This window comes from Mirounga leonina, unplaced genomic scaffold, assembly GCF_011800145.1.
Source record: "Mirounga leonina isolate KUSES-001 unplaced genomic scaffold, KU_Mleo_1.0 Mir_151, whole genome shotgun sequence".
Classification (NCBI taxonomy): Eukaryota; Metazoa; Chordata; class Mammalia; order Carnivora; family Phocidae; genus Mirounga; species Mirounga leonina.
The window spans coordinates 14,658,361-14,681,190 of record NW_023270377.1 but is presented as its reverse complement, the minus strand read 5'-3'; the positions used below and the strand labels follow the sequence as shown (position 1 = coordinate 14,681,190).

Here is a 22,830-nt window from a genome sequence, read left to right as displayed (position 1 = left end):
AAGGGGGAAGAGTGTCTTGTATAGAAGACAGGGATAGAAATGGGTTCCTCTGGTCATTTACTTCTTCAATGTTTGGTGGTTGTCAGTACTCCAGAATTGATTTGGGAGCGCTTGGCATCAATACAGTTTAGTCTTACAATAGATTCACGTGAATTCCATCATCGTTAATGATGAGAAAATGACAATTTATTGACTTAGACAAGGTCTCATAGTAACTGGTGGCAGAGCCAAGACTAGTATATATGTATTTTTATGCATGTGTTTTTGTGTATGCATTTTTAAAACCCCTTTTCTGAAAGAGGAGAGAGGGAAACAAGCCATAAGTGACTCTTGAAGATAGAGAACAAACTAAGGGTTGATGGAGGGAGGTGGGTGGGGGATGGGCTAGATGGGTGATGGGCATTTAGGAGGGCATTTGTTGTGATGAGCACTGGGTATTGTATGTAAGTGATGAATCACTGAATTCTACTCCAGAAACCAATAATGCACTGTATGGTAACAACAAGAACAACAAATTCAGCCACCTCCCCCAAAACCCTGTTCTGTATTAAGCTGAGAAACATATAAATTCCCTTGCTTAAATTCTGTTTCCTATTTGATTTCATTCAAGACAATACTTTTTAATTTTTTTGTTTTCATTTTTTTTAAACATTTTTTTTTTAGATTTATTTATTTGTCAGAGAGAGAAAGAAAGGAGCAGGGGGAGCGGCAGGCAGAGGGAGAGGGAGAAGCCGACTCCTTGTGGAGCAGGGAGCCCATTGTGGGACTTGATCCCAGGACCCCGGGATCATTACCTGAGCCAAAGGCAGACACTTAACTGACTGAGCCACCCAGGCACCCCTCAACACTTCTTAAAAAGAACATCTGGCTTGTAGAAAAGGAAGGTGGGTTGAAAGTAGATTTTTAAAGAATATGTCTCAGTCAGGGTTAGGGAAGTCAGGGGAGTGTATTTGTGGTTCAAAGAGAATATTCCAGTCCTATTGTTATTTCAACTATTATAATAAAAGGATTGAAAAAGTTTAAAAATTACAGTGAATAACTGAAATTATGTAAAGTGAGTTGGCTCTGTCAGCTGCTTTTCAATTTTTTTTAATTTTTTAATTTAATTTAATTTTTTTTTATTTTGCGAGAGAGAGAATGAGAGAGAGCATGAGAGGGAGGAGGGTCAGAGGGAGAAGCAGACTCCCCGCCGAGCAGGGAGCCCGATGTGGGACTCGATCCCGGGACTCCAGGATCATGACCTGAGCCGAAGGCAGTCGCTTAACCAACTGAGCCACCCAGGCGCCCCTGCTTTTCAATTTTTAATGTAAATACGTTTATGGTAAAGACTTGCTGAATTTTCCTCCCTTCCTCTTTCTCCCCTTTTCCCCTTCCTCCCTCCCTCCCTTCAAATAGGTCTTCGGGGCCAAAATTTCATTTCCTCTGGTTAGAACAAACAAGCCTGGTAGTTTTCTTGAAAAGAAAAGGACATAACTATTATTTCCTCATAAAATTTCCTAGTTGTGAATTTGGAAGTTAATCTAATTCAGATGATAATATGACTCAAGCCTCTAACAATGCTTTTAGTAGACTTTCTGGTACAGAATTTCTTAACCTCTTTATTTGTTGTATTAAGGAAGTACTTACATGGATAAATGGCATCAATTTTCAGCCATACACTCTAATAAAGTCATAGAGCAGTAACAACTGTGGGGGTCAGACTTGAAATTTTCAGAGTTATTAAGCACTGTGTTAATATTTGGAGTTTTAGAAAGGACAAATCCTTTGTGTTTCCTCCAGTAAAGGAAGAGTGAGAACCACCATATTATGCAGTACTGAGGCAACCTAATAAATTAGCTTTATGTTGATATTTGTAAGAATTAGGAAAAGCTCCTATGGTGGAGTCTGCCTTTTTAAAATATTTTACTTTTTCTTTTTCTTTTTTTTTTTTTTTTTGGGGCGGGGAGCAGTGCGTAATAGAGTGAATGTTTTAAACCATTCTCCTGAGCCAGATACGTATTCATCTTTCTATTATGGTTTTAGTCTTGGGAAGCCTAGAAGTGAGCATGTTCATCAGAGCCAGGGACTTGCCTCTAAAGAAACTTTCCTGATAGCAAATCATAGTTGCTAGTTGCATTTCTCATTACAACTCATTAGACCCCAGTCTGGGAAAGACATCTTTCTTTTTGCCCTTCTTGACTCAGTTTCTTATTTCAAAACAAGTAATTTAGATAATTTTTCAGGGACTCTTTTGGTTTGTGTAGAATGTGACTTTTGTGGAAAGGAGTGTCTGTCTCTAAAGTTGTGAAGGACTCTTCAGTTTTTTTCTTTTTAACAATAAAATATTAACCCTAGAGTTTAGGGACTGTGGAGAAATTAAAAAGCTTGGGTGGGAGTCAAACACATAGGTTAAAATTCCACCTCATTTGTTAGTTCTAAGTACCTTTGAGCATGATCTGTTTGAAATTAGGTTGTTTTTTTTTTTTTATAGAGGTGATTAAAAGCTCCCTACACAGTGCTTGCATTATTGGTACTCAGAATTGCTTCCCATTTATTGCAAGCTTGGTGAAAAATTCTAGGCACATCTCACAGATTTCTTGATATCCATCTCTGTGCAATCCACTTATTTGTACTTCATTAGAGGTAACATGCTAAACTGTATTTTTTTCCCCCAGATACGAAGTTACATAGTGCTGATGCATGTTTGGGTGTTGTAGGCTACAAGAAAAACACAGGAGGAAATATGAATGGGTAATGGGCAAGTTAATAAATAAATTGGGGAGAATCCAGATATCCCTCTGGAGCATTTTCTCATTGCCTCCTCTCTTTCCTGGGTATTCTCTCTGCTCCTAGTGGATCTGTAGAAGAATTCAAGTTTTGGGTTTCTGCCCTGCTCTGGAAGTGGAGCTTTTCAGGTGGTATTTTGGCTGGGAGTGGGAGGGGGGGCAGAAAGACCTACTGTCCTAGCATAGTAATGTACTGGTGTTACTGGCCTCTTCCCTCCTATAGACATCACAGAAGTCTCCAGTTCTGAGCCAGACTCCCATTTCCCTTGTTCAGTCCTCCAGCTCGGGGAGGTTAATGGATTGAGATACTACTGTGTTGTGTCTCTCCTGTGCCTGTGAGGTTCTTGAAGTTTCTCTGTTTAGGTAGCTGCAACCAGATCTAAGCAGGTAAAACCTTTTAATATCTTAGTATGAACATGGTCCCTGTGGCAACCTACTGGTTTCCCCCTCCCCCACAGTACAGGCATTTACAGTTTCCTGTTACTAAAATATATGTTGTCTGTGGAAGATTTTCATATGATTTGCAGCCCCCCCCACCCCCGCATTTAAAGAAAGTGGGAGTTAACATAGGTTGTATGACTATGATAATAATATTCCTTCAGTAACTATTTAAAAACTAAAAGTTTATCCTAACATGAGAATTTCATATGTCCCCTAAGTGTATTATTTGAGAGAGATTTGTAGGTGGACGTTAATCTGTATTACTTTGCGCAGAGTTATTTCAATTCCTGCCCTTAGCTTTCTGACAATTATGCAAAATTTTATCTGCCCTTCCTCCTCCACCACCTCCTTCTCTTACGCCCCAGGTGTCCTGTGTTCTTCTTTTAAAGTAGTAGAGGCCACTCAGGGAAGGATTTTCCTTAAACTTGATCATTATGATTTAAAACTACTTGCTAATTAAAAGATGCAAGATGTAAATAATTTCTTTTGACCTAACACAATGGACCATTTACATGTGTTTGAGTCTAGCTAGTCATAATCACACAATTTCACATTTTGAGATACTTGCTCATCTATCATTGTGTAAATAATGATGGGTCATTTTCTTTTAATGTTGTTAAACTTAACTTATTATTTTAATTAGCAATTCTGAGAGTATGGTAAAGATGGAGATTTTTATATTCTTTTTTAAATTTTATTTATTTGAGGGGTGCCTGGGTGGCTCAGTCAGTGAGGCGTCTGCCTTTGGTTCCGGTCATGATCTCAGGTTCCTGGATCAAGCTCCACATCTGGCTCCACGTGGGGAGTCTTGTCCTACTCCCTCTGTCCCTTCCCCCCCCCCCCGCTTGCGCGCGCTCTCTCTCTCTCTCAAATATTAAAAAAAAAAAAAGGATTTTATTTATTTGAGAGAGAGGATGTGTGTGTGTGCACAAGCAGGGGGAGTGGCAGAAGGAGAGGGAGAAGCAGGCTACCTGCTGAGCAGGGAGCCTGACCCAGGGCCCTGAGATCATGACCTGAGCTGAAGGCAGACACTTAACTGATTCAGCCACCCAGGTGTTCTGGAAATTTTTATATTTTTTATGGTGGAAAATTAATGTATTTGACCCATTGTAGCCTCATATAAATATTTAGAAATAATTGCTTAAAAACCTTGACTTGTCCATACTGTTGTCAGACATAAAACCATGCAGGCCTGTATATACATTTTTTTTTTTTCCTTTTAAGAATTAGCAAGGTACATGGAAGTCCTTTCAGGTCAATTGCAAGTACATATAACTAGTTTTTAATGTTTGCATTATTGTCCATACTGTGGATGTGTATGTTCTTCAGCTATTCTTGGGTTGATTTAGATCATTTTGTTTTCAGTTGTTGAAAGAATGTTTTCCATGGACAGTTTACTGATATAGTAGGGTTTATTCAGCAATTCATTAATCAGGCAGCATCCAATCTGGTAAATAGAAAGGAACTCCAAAGGTGAGGTTTTTATAGATCAAAGTGAGCAGGAACAAGGAAGTTACACTGGACACTTGCTGATTGGTGAAAGCAGGGTTAAATTCCTTAGATGGAGCATATGCTTAGTGGGCAAGCGGTGATTGGTTGACCTGGGTCTTCCTTTTCTCTGCCAGGTAACCATGGAAACTTAAGTTTTGGTTTGTTGACTTGGGTCTTAGCATGAGTCACTCCATCTTGGGCCTAATCTGGTTACTTTAAGTTTTTTGCCTCTGAAACAATACTGGCATGTCCTCCAAGCTTTGCCTTAAGATTGTACTGCTTACTATTCCTTCTTGGTGCAGTCGTCTGTCTCCCTGTTCCTGAAATACTTGAACATCAAGTTTTCTGTGACTGCTTCTGTCTTGTCATGATTCTTAGTGGTTTTAATATCTTTCCAATACTATGGTCTTTGTATTTCTTGACCTCCTGTCCTTACACGCTGTCATACCCCAGTCTGCCTTTGCTACCTGTTTCTCCATGAACAATAGCTGTATGCCTTCTACATATCAGCTTCAAGCATTCTACTCAGACCATCACCTCCTGTGGTTCCATTTTACTCTCTTAGTACCTTAACCCAACAGTCTGTCACCACACAGGATCTGAATGCATTGATCCTATCTCCTTATCACAAACCCTTTCCCTTCTTATGGGCCATCCTTCTTTCCTCAACTTAAATCTCCCTGATCAGTCATGGAAGTAGTCTTCATTCCCTTGTCTTTCTGCCCCCTCCCATGTTTTGTTCTGGTACTTGCCTGGTAAAACCCTTTCCTTAGTTAATTCAGCTCTCTGCCGGTTCCCATTTCTGCTCCACCAGTTGAACTTGGCTGGGAAGCACACAACCAGCTCGATGGGTCTCCCTTTACATCCAGGAATCAGACTTTGGGTGGACCTCATCAGCTATCAGGTGATTCTCCTGTCTCCTATTTTCCTGTTCTCTCAGATGACTGTTTGATACTTTCTTTCTACTTAATTTTCTAATACCTTCCTTTCCTCCTCTCTCAGTCAGTGATTTTTCTTCCTATTACCCTGAGAAAATAAAAGCACTCAGAATTTTCTACTAGCTCCTGGTACCACCCACATGCATCTGTGTCCCTGTTCCTATGTACGGCCAACCTCTTCACTTGGATGCTGTGTCACACTCTCTCTTCTGTATAATCTTTTCCTTTCCTCCACTGGGTTCCTAGCTATCAGTATGCAGACAAGCTATAACTATCTCTTTGAAAACAAAAGAATGCTTTGTCCTGTCCCAGTATCCATTTCTCTCTTCCTCTTTAGAGTGCTCCCACTGTTCTTTCCTAAGCACTTTGCAGTTGGGCTTTAATCCTTATCATAGCTATTTTCCAGGTCAACAATGACCTTCACACTTTTTTTTATTGTAGTAAAATATGCGGAACAAAATTTACCAGCATAACCATCTTTAAGTGTCCAGTTCATTGGCAGTAAGGAGATTTCACATTGTTGTGCAACTGTCTCCATCATCCATCTGCAGAACTTTCCTGCCATTCCAAACTCTATACCCATTAAACACATCTTGCCAACCCTCCTTGCCCTCAGCCCCTGGCAGTCACCAGTCTGGCTGTGTCTATGCATCTCATATAAGTGGAATTAGGTATTTGTCCTTTTGTGTCTGCCTTATTTAGTGTCATGTTTTCAAGATTCATAGACATTGTAGTATATATCAGAACTGTCAGAACTTCATTCCTTTTTAAGGTTGAGTAATATTCCATTGTGTGGCTCTATCAACATTTTGTTTATTTATTCACCCGCCAGTGGACATTTTGGGTTGCTTCCACCTTTTGGCTATTGTGAATAACTTTGCTATGAAGCTTGATGTACAAATACCTGTTTGAGCCCCTGCTTTTAGTTCCTTTGAAAATATACCCAGAAGTACAGTTGCTGGATCATCTGGTAATTCTGTGTTTAATTTTTTGATGAACTGCCATACTGTTTTCAGTAGCTGCTGCACCATTCCACATTCCCACCAGCAAAGCTTAAGGGTTCCAGTGTCTCCACTTCCACATCCTTGCCATCCTTGCCAGGACTGTTATTTATTTTTTTTGCTAGTAGCCATCCTGATGAGTGTGCAGTCTCTTCTCACTGAGGCTTCGATTCACATTTCAGGCCTCATCTTTGTTGACTTGTAGGTAATATGTAGAGCTGATCAGTGTCCTCCTGTGACTCTACCCTTCCGATTTTCCTTAGCTAACACTGACTCCTTCTGTCATGCCCCAGGACTCTCAATTTTGATCTGCCCAGGATCTGCTCTTTGCACTTCTCACTCCCTTGGGCATGCCAGCCAGTCTCATGGCCGAAGATACTGTCACTGTTCTGAGTTGCCTTCAATGAAACCTGTTCCTCCTGCAGTCTTCCCTTCCTTAGTTAGTGATGTAGCTGAGTGGTTTTTCATTATTTTTTTTTACCTTCCTAAAGCAACAGCCTTCTCCACCCCCGCCCCCCCACCAGTGTTGTTCATTTCGTTTAGCCTGCCTATGTGTCTCTGTAGCTGTTCCATCCTGATGGTATTTAGTTACTTGTTCATGGTCTGTTTTGTGTTTTGTTCATGACTGTGACTCAAGTAATCCACAAGAGTAATTGGTGTTAATTCTTTGTTCAATAAATGATTGAGAAATAAACGAATGATTGAGTCCTTATTCATATGTACTTAATATGCACTTGCTTTTCTGTAGAATAGAGTTCCAAGTGTGGGTTTGTATGTGGGTTTTAAGTACTGCAAGATGGCTTAATGGACTCTGGATATTACAGTCTTTAAGTCATTAGTAGTGGAACTATTGGATGAAAATCGTCAAGGCTTCATTTTAATTTTAATCCTAAGTTTAAGGAGAACATACTGTCTATTTGGATAAACGATCTGTGTTTTTTTTTCTCTTTTATAGCTTCTCTGTACAAACTCTTTTTTCCTATGTGTTGCTGATTTTTTTTTTTTAATTTATAAGAGCTCTTTGTATATTTTGTCATGTATTATTTTTTCCCTGAGTCTTGTTTTCCTTTTGATTTTCAAATTGTTTCACCAGACAAATGTTAACTCTTTTTTTTTTTTTAAAGATTTTATTTATTTATTTGACAGAGAGAGACACAGCCAGAGAGGGAACACAAGCAGGGGGAGTGGGAGAGGGAGAAGCAGGCTTCCCGCAGAGCAGAGAGCCCGATGTGGGGCTCGATCCCAGGACGCTGGGATCATGACCTGAGCCGAAGGCAGACGCTTAACGACTGAGCCACCCAGGCACCCCCAAATGTTAACTCTTTAAAAAAGAATTGATAAGAAAAATTTGAGAAACATGCATAGTGGAGTACTTCTCAAACACTGTACATAAGATTACGTAGTTGCTGTTTAAAAAATGATCTGCTATTAAGAGTTTTCAATTTATAGATATTGGGGAGGTAAGGAAGGGGGGGATGGCATGTCTGAAGAGTCTTCTGTTTAAATACTCTCCATGGTAATTCTGGATATGATTGGTCTATGGATCACAGTTGAGCAGCACTGCTGTAAATCTACTGTGTGTGGAGGCATGGCAAAGCAGTAGACCGATCCAAGGAATAGAATCATGTCTAGAAACAGATCCAGTTGTGAACGAGGACTTACTATTGAAGATGACATTGTGGTTAATTGAGAAAAGGGTGGTTTATATAATAAGCAGTTCAGGTAGTACATCCGAAAGCAAAAGTTAGCTTTCTTCCTTACACAGTATAGAAAAATAAACTCCATATTGATTAAAGTTCTAGATGTAAAAATTATGCAAATACTAGAAAAAATATTGGAGCCCATTAGTTTAACCCTGGTATGGATGAGGCCTTCTCAACATGGACTGGAAACCTAGAAGTCATGAAGGAAATGATGAACAGATTCAGTTGTTCAGGTTTGCTTTCTGAAAGGTGATGCTCACTGTAAGATGAGGCAACATAATAGAGCACCGTGACTTTACTGGTTCTCTAGATTTTCCACAGCCCCTTCAGCAAATGCAGTTGGCCAGAGGTTTGTACTTTACCCAGTTTTAGAAGCGCGTAGAGCTTTTTAGAAGGCTTTTAGAACAATGAAATGTCGTAATTGCATGTGGCTGGTACATGTAGGCTGCATTTGATGCTACTGAACACTTCTCCTTGGCTCTCCCAGCCCTTGGCCTCGCAGCACTGCCTTCTCGGGGTTCTGCTATTATTGGTCTTGCCAGTGGGATTTTCCTGCTCAGTCTGGGCTTTGGTTTCCCTCCATAGTTTTCTGTCCTTGAACTTGATTTTGGAGATTTCCTACCTTTTCATCCTTCCTCTGATTATGGCTCTAAAATGTGTGCTTCTAGCTCTGATCCCTCTTACCCTTCGCAGCTTATATATATGGATGACTCACAGGCATCTCATACTCATTTTCAAGACTTGTATTCATCTCCTTTCCCCAGCCGTCCCACTGCTACTGCTGACCAGCTACTGCTTACATTTCTGTCTCGGTTGAAGGCACCCAGACTGTTTGACCTTCTTTCACTGCAGCTGCTCTGATGCGTGCCTTTATTCTCCAGGACTCGGATGCCGAAGCCACTGCGCTGTATTAAGACAGATTTCGGCTGCTGGGGAGGACTGGAGGAGTAGCTGCTGCTGCCACCCTCTGGGCAGTCGGGAGCTGGAAATCCTAGCTGCTGGCTTGGGCCCCACACCTTAGCCACCTTACTCCTAGGAGTGAAGGAGTCTCTCCACTTTCTCTTATCTGATTGCCTCCCCTCCAGTTCCTGCTGTTTTTAGCGTAATGCTATTTTCTAAAACACTGGGATGCGGTGTGCATTGAAATGCAAATGAAGTTTCTTCACCAGCAATTTGACTTCAATGCCCTACTCTCCTCTCCTCACCCCCACCCTGCTCTACTAGTGGTTGATGGTTCCCTGATGAACACCTGCTGCTTTGGGTGCTTGTTCAAATGATGTGGTGTCAACTATTCAGAATTTCCCTTCTCCCGGCCCCCACCTCCCCCAACCTTTTGCTAGTACTACCCTGTCTTGATTACTATTACTTTGTATTAAGTTTTGGAATTGAGATGTATGAGCCCTCCAACTTGGTTCTTTTTCAAGATTGTTTTGGCTGTTCTTGGCTACTTTGAATTTCCATGTAAATTTCAGGATCAGCTTACAAAATTCTGTATAAAAACCAGTAGAGATTTTGGTAAGGATTGTGCTGAATCTGTACATCAGTTTGGAGAACTTTGTCATTTTTAATGGTATTAAGTCTTACAATCCATAAATGGGATGTTTTTCTACTTATTTAGATCTTTAATACCTTTAAATAATGTTTTATGGTTTTCATAGTACAAATTTTACACTTATTGTTATCTCATCCTATGTATTCTTTTTTTTTTTTTTTTTTTTTTTAAACGGTAGACCAGACAGAGTGGTGGGCAGCAAAGCAACACTTACTGAGTAATAGCAAAGTGATAGTACAAAGCTCCTTTGGAGGAGGGACCTGAGAGGGTTGCCTAAGTATTATTTCTGATAGTGTTGTAAATATAATTGTTTTATTGCTAGTGTATAGAAATACAGTTGATTTTTTTATATATTTGTCTTCCATCCTGCAACTTCTGCTGAACTGTTCTTTTTTTTTTAGTGGATTCTTTGGGATTTTCTATACAGTCATCATCTTATACAATCATTACCTGCAGATAAAAGTCTTTTTATTACATTATTTTTAAATTCAAAACACAGATACATGAAATTAAATTTCAGGGAGATTACTACATGAGATTACATCATTCTCCTGAGTTATTAAAATACATCTATTTCCCTGCAGCTCTGATGTCTTGGAAGTAGTAGGATCATTTGTTTTCATGGTGTCATTTTCCTATATAGAAACCTTCAATGGCTCCCCATCCCCTTAATGGCACAAATCTAGAGTCCCTGGACTGTTTTTCCAAATTACTGCATAATACATTGTCAAAGAAAACAGCATGGAATGGTGAACAGAACCCGGGGATTAGTTGGGAGTCCTGACTTCTCACCAGCTGTGGATGGGCAAATTTGGAGGTAATCTTATCTTGTTAAATTGCAACAGTGGACTTAAAACAATTTTTTTTAAAGATTTTATTTTTAAGTAATCTCTACACCCATCGTGGGGCTTGAACCCACAACTCTGAGAACAAGAGTCATATGCTCTACTGACAGAGCCAGCCAGGAGCCCCTGGACTTTTAGTGTTGTTGTTGTTGTTTTTTAATGTTAATCTTTTTTAATTTTTTAAAAATACTTATTTGTCAGGGAGAGAAAGAACGCACAAGCAGGGGGAACAGAGGGAGAGGGAGAAGCAGGCTCGCTCGCTGCTGAGCAAGGAGCCTGATACGGGGCTTGATCCCAGGACCCTGGGATCATGACTGAGCAGATGCTTCACTGACTGAGCCACCCAGGTGTCCCTGGACTTTTAATTTTTTAAGCATATTTTCTTGTTCTTTGAACATGTTTATAATAGCTGCTTTGCTGTCTTGTCTGAGTCTGACATTTGGGCCCTCTCAAGGACGATTTCTTTTTCCTGCTTTCTCCTCCTGTGTTTGGGTCTTTCGTTTATCTGCATGTCTCATAATTTTTTGTTTAACCTGCACATTTAAGATCTTTTATAGCATTTCTTAGTGCTGATTCCCCCCTCCCCATTTCCCTGGCTTCTTGTGTTACTTGCTTGTCTATTTGTTTAGTGACTTGGTTGGCCTATTTCAGTGCATTTTACACACACATTACACACCCCCCCCAACCAGTGTGCATCCTTTTTTTTTTTTTTTTTTTTAAGATTTTATTTATTTATTTGAGACAGAGAGAATGAGAGAGAGAGACCACATGAGAGGGGGGAAGGTCAGAGGGAGAAGCAGGCTCCCTGCCGAGCAGGGAGCCCGATGCGGGACTCGATCCCGGGGCTCCAGGATCATGACCTGAGCCGAAGGCAGTCGCCTAACCAACCGAGCCCCCCAGCGCCCCAGTGTGCATCCTTTGATGTTGCTCCTCAGTGGGCACAGCCTTGGGAACAGAGTTCCCTTGAAGTGCCCTCTTTAGGGGATGACAGCATGGTTTTAGTAGGACTGTTTGACCATTTCTTTCTCTGATCTCCTTGTTAAACTGCTAAGTCAGCCTCTGTTGGTTCACACCCAGCAATTATTCTCCACTGATAGCTAGCTGATTGCGTTATTGTATTAGAGCCCTGGGCCATAAATTGCCCCACAGTGTGATTCAGTTAAATTAGATGGCCTTTGTAGGAGTTTTTTGAGGCCAGTCTTTGAGCTGCCCTGACTCTGGAAGGGCTCTTATTCTTTTCTCTTTTCCCTGATTCTGTTAAACTTCTGTTCGGTCTACTCTTTTCCTTGTTGCTATCATGGAACTGCCAGCCTCATCTTAATTGCTCATCGCCAAAGTCTCCATTGTTTTCCATAGTGCCACGCGGCTCGAGCTTCCCTGTTCTCTGTTCCAACTAAAGTCAGTCCACTGAGGGATTGCTGAGGGGTGTCTGTTCTTGCAGCCTGCCTTGGACCATACAGAACCTGCGAGCCATTGCTGCCGAGCCGGGGGCAGGGACGGCAGCTTGTCCTCTGTTCTGTGAGCGGGGTCCCGGCCTGCGGCTGTCGCCTCTGCTCTTCTCTGGAGCTTCCCTCCCTCTGCAGTTACGTTATGAGCAAGCCGAGGCAAGGACAGACTGGCCAAGTACTCTTGGCCTGCTGTGCCTACAGTAGAGTTTCCTCACATTTCTTGGCCGCATGTGCCTGGAATAGAATTTCTCCAATATGGAGGGTGGGGGTAGGAGATGAGAATGCTAGAAATCAAAACCCTGGATTTGGAGCTGATTGGAATAATTAGTAGTTTGCTTCAGCTCCCCCCCGCCAATATTATTTACGTACTACCACCACACAAAGGCTGTTTCCTCTGCCTGGAGTGCTCAGTTTCCCCCAGATAGGCACATGGCCCACTCTGCCTCTTCCTTGTAAGTCTCTGCTCAGATATGCCTGGCCAGAGACTCCTGTGGACCATTCTTGTACTAGAGTGTCTCTCCGGCCTCGCCCTTTCACTTTGTGTTTCCCTTTCCTGGGTTCATTTTTCCTCAGAGGATTTGCCATCACCTGGCATGCATATGTATATTTGTTCATCACCTTCTCCCAGTGAAGGTGTAGGCTCCCTGAGAGAAGGAACAGAGACTGTTGTTCACTGTTGTAGTTCCTGTACTTAGAACAGGATCTAACACATAGGAGATGGTCAATAAATCTAATGAATGCAAAGTAGAAATGGCCAGAATTTACTGCCTTCTTGCTTCACAACCTAACCTGCCAAACTGAAAAATACCACTATAGGAAGGGAATTCTATGTTGTTTACCAACAACCAGGTCCTTGTTACTCCCTAGAGTGAGAGAATGGAGTCCACTGGGAAAGAATGCAGTGATTATTGGAACAGGCTGCCGGCCACGAGGGAGGAGAATGGTGTATTTGCAAAGCACTTGCCATCCCTGAGGGATGAACAGGAAATTGGTATATTTTTGGCCTTGATTCTGATGTCGGTCTTCTGGCTTGCTCTCTCCTCACCACCGGGAAGTGTTTGTGGGCACTTGGGGTTAGGTTGGAAAAGCCACCTGTTCACAGAATGGTGTAGAAACTTCTCTGTGGTGATTTCCATTGCTAATAGTTATAAGAGATGCACTCGACCATATCGGAGTGGACTGGACATCGCTGGAGGCCAGTACCAGGTGCTGCTTGATTGGGAAAAAAAAAAAATCCTCATTTGCCTATCTAATAAGATTTTTTCTTTACAGTTATTTTAAAATGACTTTGAACTAATATCTTCTTTTTTTCCCCTTCTAGATTCTGGAAATCCGTTAATTCCACTCTTTGAGCACTTATGAATAACCACATGTCTTCAAAAACATCTACCATGAAGCTAAAACAGACCATCAATCCCATTCTTTTGTATTTCATACATTTTCTAATATCACTTTATACCGTTTTAACGTACATTCCATATTATTTTTTGTTTGAGACAAGACAAGAAAAAGCAAACAAAATTAAAGCAAAGCCTGTAGATTCAAAACCCGAGTCTGCATACAGATCTATTAACAGTTTGGATGGTTTGGCTTCAGTATTATACCCTGCATGTGATACACTAGATAAAGTTTTTATGTATGCAAAAAACAAATTTAAGGACAAAAGACTGTTGGGAACACGTGAAATTTTAAATGAGGAAGATGAAGTACAGCCAAATGGAAAAATTTTTAAAAAGGTAAGGTGATCTTTAATTGCCGTTGTCTTTGTTCTGAGTAAAATGTTCTCTCAGAAATGGCAGCAGGGGACAAGGACAGCCTGCTGCCTCTGGATGTGGCTGGTGTGGCAGGAGAAGCAGGATGGGCAAGGGACCATGCTCTGATCTCCTGTACTCTCCTGTAAGGATTTGTTCTGAATTGTCACAGACCGGCCAGAATGCCCCCTGAGCCCGAGTGTCTGCCACGGCTTGGAATAAAATGTCTAGCGCAGTTTTGGGTCTGAAACTGTATTCCCTGGTGGTCCCACAAACACCTATGTGTGCTTGAGATGGTTCTGGGTTTTGAGATGGGAGGCCTGCTGTTTCTGATTTTATCATAGGTTGGGTGCTTAATGTCTTGGTATTTTGGTAGTGGCAGTTGCATAGTTTTTAAGAATTTCTTTTCACCATTATATATCAGCTGCCATTGTTGATTTGAAATAGGGGATAAGACATCCTTAGAGGTGGTATAAAATAGTGGTTAAGAACCTGGATTCCAGATCCAGACTACAGGTTTAGATCTCAGCTTTGCTACCTACTAGCTAGCTGTGTGACTTTGGAAAAGTAATTTAACAAATTTGCCTCAGTTTCTTTATCTGTAATACGAAGATAATGATTACTGCTGATATTTACATTAGCATTTCTTATGAGCCAGGCTGTTTAAGTTCTTTACATGTACCAACTTACTTAAGACTTAAAAAGCGCTATGAATTCGTGTTATCGTTGTTATTTTGCAGATAACGGCCCAGAGGCACCAGATAGGTTAACTTAGGCAAGGACGTTCCAGCTAGAAGAAGTAAAGCCAGGACTAGACCCTAGGTTGTCTTGCTCCGTACACAAACACACACATTCCCCCCCCCCCCCCCCCCCCCCCCCCATAGAACAGCTGTGGTGTCTAGTGTAAATGCTCTAGTTTTTATAGTATCGTTGTCTTGGGAATTGGGTGGGCAAAATTATATGAGTGACTACAAAGACATGGGGGTAGTGCAACGCTTTGAAGGATAGTGAGTATAGAAATGGCACGAAAATGCTGTTTTTGAACTTGGATTCATGACTCTCTTAGAAGCCGTTTTCTAAGCTCCAGTAGGTAAAAATTGAAGATAAAATTTTTTAGAGGCAGTAAGATGATCAGTAATCATCTTTGATAATTTGGTCAGGTTATAGTTTATTACGTGTGTAGGCAAAGTTGTTTTTCTCTTTCCTTTTTCCAGCTGCATCCTGACTACAGCCACCTTTTTCCTTTTAGTCATGAAGGAACTCTCAGGTCTCAGAGGAATGTTCAAATAATCACACCATGGAATGAAATACTCAGAGCTTCTCCTGTGACTGCAGGAGAAGGTGTTATTTAACTTAATGGCCCATTAATTTTGGCACTCATACACACAAATTCCAGAGTCATTTTCTTTCAAACGTAAAGGAGATGGCAAGCAAGTTAACGCCAGTAACTCCTAGAAATTAAAAACACATTGTTCTAATTGTAGATGACAAAAATCTGTAAGTGTCCATCCACTTTATATAGAGTGATGTTGTATCTTGTTCTGCCTGAAACTGTCCTTGTTTATCTCGCTTTGCCTGTCACATTAACAGTGCCTCCTTACAGTCTCAGAAGTGGCTTGGGGAAATCATACAGTCCTTTGACTTTTAAGGCATATTCTCTATTTCTTTTGTTGACTTAGTTTTGCCTCACTTAAGTGAATTTTTTCTGTTAACTTTAGGTCTATCTGGAGAGTTAATAGCACATTTATTGAAATTGAAGTCATGTAGTTAAGCATGTTTGTTTACTCTTCCCTAACCTATAGATTATAACTTGCAAAACATTATATCATAATGGTGTCTAAAAAAAAAAAATAATGGTGTCTGAGTTTTTGTTATAGTTAGTTGCTACTTTTTAGGGTATACCATCCTTGATTTCGTCTTTGAGAGATCTGGTAGTTACAAAAGATACCAAAACACTACAGTTTTTGAGGGCTAAAGTTTTCCACTCGTATGCCTCCTCTTAAAAACATTCATTTTTGTTTCTTGGTCTAATGCTATTTGAATTCAAAGATTGGGTTCCCTTGTTTTTAATCTCAGCATATATAACAGAAGTCCTCTGTTAGCAGGAGGTTTTTCTCCAGAATTGCATGTTAACAGGCTTTTTATGGGACTGGCACTATTTCTCAGTCCTCATTCAGTACTTAGAGCAACAGAGTAGCTTCCAAGTATGTAAAAAGGAGATCAGTATGGTCAATATGAAATTCCTTCTTAATTCAGTTTATCAGTGTAATTAGGACAAAATCCTAGAGCTTTCACAGTTGTTCCTTAAATGTGGCCAGATAACACAGTGTACACAAGGAAAGGGGTTTTCCCTGTTGTGTGTTTGCATATATGGCCTTTTCCTTCCTGTCCTGCCCATGGTGGCTTTGTTGTAGTCATTGTTTATTCAACAAGGAAATATGTGAACTCAAATAGGAAAGTTAGAAGGTGAAAAAACTCCTTAGCCTTTTCTGTCTACAGGATCTCACTCAGTCTTTCTACTGTTGACATTTGCCTTCAAATTGGCATTTGTGATTCGTCAGACTTTTGGGGGAAGTCTTTATAGAATAGGTTATATTCTGATACAGAAAATATTAGATTCTTCCTATTTGAAATTAGGCTTATTGGGAAAGTGAAATTTTTAGGTTTCCTGTATAGTACATGAAGCACGTGTTTTCCGTCAGCCTTACCCAAGAAGAGCGTGACTTGAGTTTCTGTTGGTCTGTGTTGCAGTGGTAGCGGTGGTTTGCACACTGGACGGTGGGTACCTCAGCTGGGTGTTATAAACAAGTAGGCTTCGCCCCCCCTTGGTTTCTTGTTTACACCCACTGTATTGCGGCAGAAGCAGCATCTGCCCTGATTCGAGAGTAAAAAGGGGACATTGCACAACTCGTGCTTAGGTAAGAGTGGAGTTGCCTGGACTGGTGTGGCTTCCGCTGGGCGCTTACCAACTGGTGTGCACACGTGTTTCCCATGAATGTATTGTCACTAGTGGTTTCCATATTTGAAAATAACCTTGAACTGAAAAAGCCAGCTAATGGTATAGCAGCATCTACAAGTTTCCTTCCTTCCTGTTTTGGGGGCTAAGCTTAGGGATTAACCCCAGAAGGTATCTGATAATGGTTGAATCAAAGATACCCAGACCTTCGGGCCACCTTCCTCACCTGCCCAGTAACACCCCGTCTCCTTTCTGTGGTGCGGTTGGAGCCTTGTGATTCAGTGCTTCGATTCCAGAATGAGTCTGCCCGGATTCATATTCTAGTCCTGTCTCTTACTTACGCAGTGTGATTTTTGAGCACGTTCTGCTGACTCTCTCGATGCCTCAGTATTCTCATTTGTACAGTAGGGGTACTAAGAGTAACTCTGTCTAGAGTTACGAGAGAGTCTCATAAGCTACTGCTGCAGCGTGCTTAGCACAGAGTGAACTTGGCAAAGCTTAGCCGCCCTCCTCCTCAAGATCACCACCAGCCATCCAGACCTGTTGAAGATTTTCACTCCCTGGCTCCCTCACAGTACATTCTAATAATCTTCATTCGCAGAGAGAAAGGTTCTGTGAAGCCGGGTGTACTTTGTTGAAGAAGGCAGGGAAGTGTGTAATTGGAAATATTTCTCTTCTGAGTGGCTAAAGGAAAAGAAAAGTCCTGGACTTGCACTGGTTAACTTCAGCTACCTGAAAACTTGATTTTTACTCGATTGTCTCTTTCTTCAGGGTCCTGAATGGTGGAGTATTTGTGTGCTTTTATTTTACAGAATGTTCTGTATGTTATCTCCGTTTTATTTTTATAGCTTATCTTCTGAGATAAGAGGCCCTCATCCTTAGCATCATCAAAGCATCTAATTTCATCTGTTCCTGAACAAAGTAAATGATTAAGTTCCTCTGTTCTGAGCAGTGGTGGTCTGAGTGATAACGTTGATGTTTACCCATGTGTTTGTCACACCTGTTCCAGAATAACAATACAGCCAATTAAATGTGAGACATGAAAGCAACCATAGGGCCAGTCTTAACTCTCCCGCTACCTCTGCAAATGAGGAAGCTGCTCAAAGGCTTCACAGTCGTCATTTCCGTAGCCACACTAGTCATTCCCTTGCGTGACTCAGAGTCGGGAAAATTGAACATACTTGTGTCTCATGGGTCATGGGTGAGAATATTTAAGAGGTGGTAGGCAAAGGATGTGTGCACTGGAATGGAGACAGAAGAAAAGTAGCTCTAGAGGTTAAATGATTAGGCGGATGTGGATTTTTTTTTTTTTTTTTTTTCAAACAGTCTTAAAAAAAAATGAGGCTCCTGGAGCAGAAAGGGGTCAGAAGACTCAAGGTCCAAAGTGAATGGAAATTGTGTTAATTACACTGTTCATTCCACATGTATAGCAAATAATTGCTGAGTGCCGACTGTATGCCAGGTGCTAGGGAGACAGTCATGAACAGGACACACAGGTTACTCGTCTCATGGGTCTTATATTTGTATGGGAGGAAGAGAGACAATAATAAGTAAACAGATTAATAACTACTACGAAGACATAAAGCTGATTGGAGATCAGGGATAGCCTCTCTTGGTAGATTATGGCTAAGTGGAGGCCTGAACAAGAGAGGAGCCAACTTTGCAAAGATCTGGGTAATGAACCTTCTGTGCAGTGGGATAGGGTGTGTGCCCACTGGCTCTAAAACTGGAATGAGCCCAGTTGGGTGAGGCACTTGGGGTATAAAGTTGAAGAAGGTATTCAAATGCTGAGAGTGAGTAACTCTCTAAATCTTGTGCCCTTGGCACCTGTCTTGCTTCATCCTAGTTCCTGCCCTGGCGCAACCTGTTTGAAGGACAGAAAGGACAAAGTTGTATTTACAGGAAGTAATGAGTTAGGGGAGGTGAGTCTGGAGAAGAAGGTTGGATAGGAGCACAGAGACACTGGCATGGCTAGGTCCCTTAGGGCTTTGTAGGCCAGCGTAAGGTATTTGAACTTGGATGTGCAAGTAGAGGTGGCTGGAGATAGAAATTTGGGAAGTGCTTCGAAGTAAAGTCCTTGTAAGTTTGGCTATTGTTAGGGACACTTCAACCATTGTAATACCATGAGGGGAACTGCGAAGAATATGAGTACAGATGTATGTAGGTTATTAAACTTGGTGCTAAGAAGATAAGGGCATTTCCGATGAATTTCTAATTTCTCAGTAATGTATGATACAGTATTATCACCTTATCACCTGGACAGGGATAAGGGATGGAGGGAGGGAGGGTTGGAGGATATTTGAGTAGAGAGAAGTAGCCATTTCAGAGGGTGAGAAAATGAATAGACCCAGGGAGTCCTTATAGGATTGCTGGGTATTGAGATCTGTGATCCTGGATAGAGAATGAGTTTGGGTATTCTTCAGCAGTATGGACAGGGAATAAGTAAACGAGTTTAATTTCAGGTTTAAGCTAACCATGGGGACAGAGTTAGAATTGGGAATTTTTTCCAGCAAAAGTCAAAATTATGGGGTAGATAGGGGCCTTGAAATGTAATCTTTATGGGAAAGATCACTACTAGGAGATTCAGTGGTTTAGAGAATTAAGTGAAATTCAGTTTAGTTACACTTGAATTAAGCTCATGATTTGATTTCTTTTGCCACATGGTGGCCGTATCACATGGGTTTAAAGATCTGGATTATGTAGATAATAATACCTTTCGGAATATATACATTCTCTGAAACTTAACAAAACTCATCATTTAGATTCTAGAATCTAAGAGGTAGCTCATGCTAATCTTTGGAGTGTAAAATTCTTAATTGTAATCCAGTTCGTGCACGTTTTGGCCAAGTTCTCATCTGTCTTCTCACCCCCACAGAGCTCCTTTTGAAGTCATTGGAGCTCCCCGTGCTGAGCATTTCATGGGGGTGCAGAGCAAGGTGAGAGTTTGGGACCAGTGAAGTTAAATAAATATTTTAAATCCAGTTGCCTTAACCATCAAAGTAAGACTTTATTCCCTAAGTCCATTATGGAATAGGACACTAGAGGGCAGTATTTATTCTTTTTTTTTTTCCCCCCCTCCCCATTTCTATCTTCACCCAGTCTCTTATTTCAAGAGCTCCCGGAAATGTTGGATGCATTTTTGGAAATGAATGTGGTTAGTTTTAAGGTGTATGAGACGTGAGTGAAACAGCCACGGTTGGAAAATATGTATGTATTTGGAGTGCGAGGAGCTTTTTATCCAGTCTGTATGTAATTGGGGATTTATGGTCTAATCTAAGTTGGAGAAAGTTCCTAAAGAAAAATAAGTTAGCCAGTTTAAAAACATGATTATTACCAATGAAGACTTAATGTAACCTGTACTTATGGTAAGCACAAATGAAATGTTGAAAGCCCAGTGGTGCCAGTGGTTATTTAAGGCTTCAACGGAAAGGCTTTGATGAATAATAAAACTAGTCCTGGTTGCGTAAATAGACTTGTTTAGAGTTCAGTATGGGAGGGGGCAATTCAAATTAAACAGCCATAAGTATGTCTTTTACCTTGGATCTAGCCAGTTTCTGTTTGTAAATCATATTACCATTTGATAGTGAAATCTGGGAATTCATAAGTAGAGGGAAAGTTAATTTTTGGTATCATTAGTACTTGATACTAGGCTAAATTTTAAGCTAACATCTAAATTGTTTAAGTAAATGATGTATAAATGAATTACCAGTATATGAGCTTTTGACAAAAAAGCTGACCTTTAAGATCCTGTCAAACCCTGAAGATTTTTAAAAAACTCCCCATTACAATTGAAGATGTAGCATAAGATTTGTCATAGAAGTTATCGCAAAATAGCTAATTTTCAAAATAGATTTTTTTCACTTGAAATTCACTTTCTGGCTTTTTGTTAGGAAAAAATACTTACATATGTGCAAACATAACTGGTTTGTCATAAAATTTGGAATCTTGGCTTCTTTCTGGAAAATAATATTTTGGTTATATTAAAAGGTATTTGTATGTTTTTTATTTTATCAGGTTATTCTTGGAAACTATAATTGGCTCTCCTATGAAGATGTCTTCGTTAGAGCTTTTAATTTTGGAAATGGTTTACAGATGTTGGGTCAGAAACCAAAGACCAATATCGCCATCTTCTGTGAAACCAGAGCCGAATGGATGATTGCTGCGCAGGCGTGCTTTATGTATAATTTTCAGCGTATGTGGGCCTTCTGATCTTCTGTGTGGGAGATAGGATGCTGTTTATTATAAATATTTCACTCTTTAAAATTCTGAAGTTAATTGCTACCTTGAATCTAATCAGGGGACCGCTCTGTTACAACTTCGAGTTAGAGGTCTGCTTTGGAACAAATTGTGTAGTCAGTGTAGTAAGGGGACTGGAACCTGTTAATAGGGGCCTTGGGGCCTCGCGGACTCTGCTGCTGGTTCTCTCAGGAATCTTCTTGTGAAGTTAGTGTCACTTCGTCCCCACTTCTGTTGGTAGCAGCAGTTGACATCTAAAACTGCACTACTCGGAGCCACGAGCCAGGTGAAAGGACAGGGAATATTTATACTGTTATTTAAGTGGCAATCTGGATGCCCCAGACTGTGAGGTAGTTCTGGAAGCTTAGTTCATAGATCTTGGTGCCAAAATGGGATGTTAAGTATGGACATTCTCTTACCTTTCAGATGGAGCAGAAGAGATACTTTTACCAGATATCTTGCTGTAAATGCTCCACTGGTTTTTAGAACTGTCGTATCTTTTTGTTTTCATGGGTGTGGGCTTATAGTTTGCTTCTTTTGGGAAGCTTCGAGATAATTATCTCTTAAAGTCACTTTAAGTCTGACTTCTGTGAGTTAGGCAGCAAGCAAATAAAAGTCCACAAGATGATGATTGTTAAATTTCAACATGGCTAAGAATGTTTTTCTTGAGTCTTCTACTAGAAAAAGCAGTACTGCCACCTATTCATGTTGTTTCCTTAACATATATGACACCTTCAACCTGATACTCAGTGCATTATCTTACTGGTACATACTCTTTTTCATATTTTAGTACCAAGTATTTAACAACTAAGGGTCTGATATTTTAGGAGTCAGAAATAATTCCTTCCATTGTGGCATCCCAGAGTAATATCTGAAGGTGAAATAAAACTTAAAAATTTCGTTTTAAAATATTAGAAATCTTTGGGGAAATTAGGAGCGGGTGAGTGAGTGGGCATAATGTTTATTAGTATATTAAAATAATTTAGATAATCATAGAACAGTTACATAATAAACTATGGATCTGACGATTTAGGGTTCTTTATACCATTAGGATTCATGACCACTTTCAGAGACTTCAGTTACATTTAGTACTTCCATGAAATGTGGAATATTTGACTTGCCCTTCTTTTCTCTGTAGTTGTTACGTTGTATGCTACTCTAGGAGGTCCAGCTATTGTTCATGGATTGAATGAAACAGAGGTGACCAACATCATTACTAGTAAAGAACTCTTGCAAACAAAGTTGAAGGTGAGGACTGTGGTTATTTTTATAACTGTCCAGAACTTCCAGAACTATCAGTGTCATGAGCTCTAATATTGATACTTTTACGATCTTTAAAATCCTGAATATCTTTGTAAACTTTTAGGAATATCATACGTTCTTCCTTTCCTTTAGAAAAGAAAAAGTAGATTTCATACATATTTGTGTAATGAGTAGTGCAGAGGGTTACAGATCATTAACATGGTATGCCCGTGTCTAAGGTAAAGGGATTACCTTTTTTCTTTATTGTGTTCATTTGTTTTCTAGTCTATTTTCAGTAAATTTATAAATTATAAGGGTTTCTGAAATAGTAATTCCTTTATATTATTTCTGAAGCATTGAGTCATTATGAGTTTCTAGAATTTTTTAAAGGGAAAAAAGAGACTTTATGATAAACTGTTGGAGAAAGGTTTTGAAAGTCCCTAGACGACTCCCAGTGAAAC

General features: G+C 40.4%; 1 protein-coding gene across 6 annotated transcripts in view; it reads left to right on the top strand.

Annotated features, from left to right (window-relative positions):
- The window catches only part of ACSL3 (acyl-CoA synthetase long chain family member 3), a 73,163-nt gene that overhangs the window by 30,140 nt on the left and 20,193 nt on the right, over positions 1-22,830 (top strand). For 4 of the 6 annotated variants that reach the window (XM_035007013.1, XM_035007010.1, XM_035007011.1 and 1 more), the window contains 3 exons: positions 13,506-13,920; positions 20,906-21,083; positions 22,266-22,375. In XM_035007013.1, the coding sequence (XP_034862904.1) occupies positions 13,543-13,920; positions 20,906-21,083; positions 22,266-22,375 (666 nt within the window). In that variant the 5' untranslated portion in view covers positions 13,506-13,542. Of the gene's footprint in view, positions 1-10,250; positions 10,709-13,505; positions 13,921-19,766; positions 19,828-20,905; positions 21,084-22,265; positions 22,376-22,830 lie in introns of those variants that run through there. The other 2 variants (XM_035007014.1, XM_035007015.1) reach the window with 2 other exon arrangements.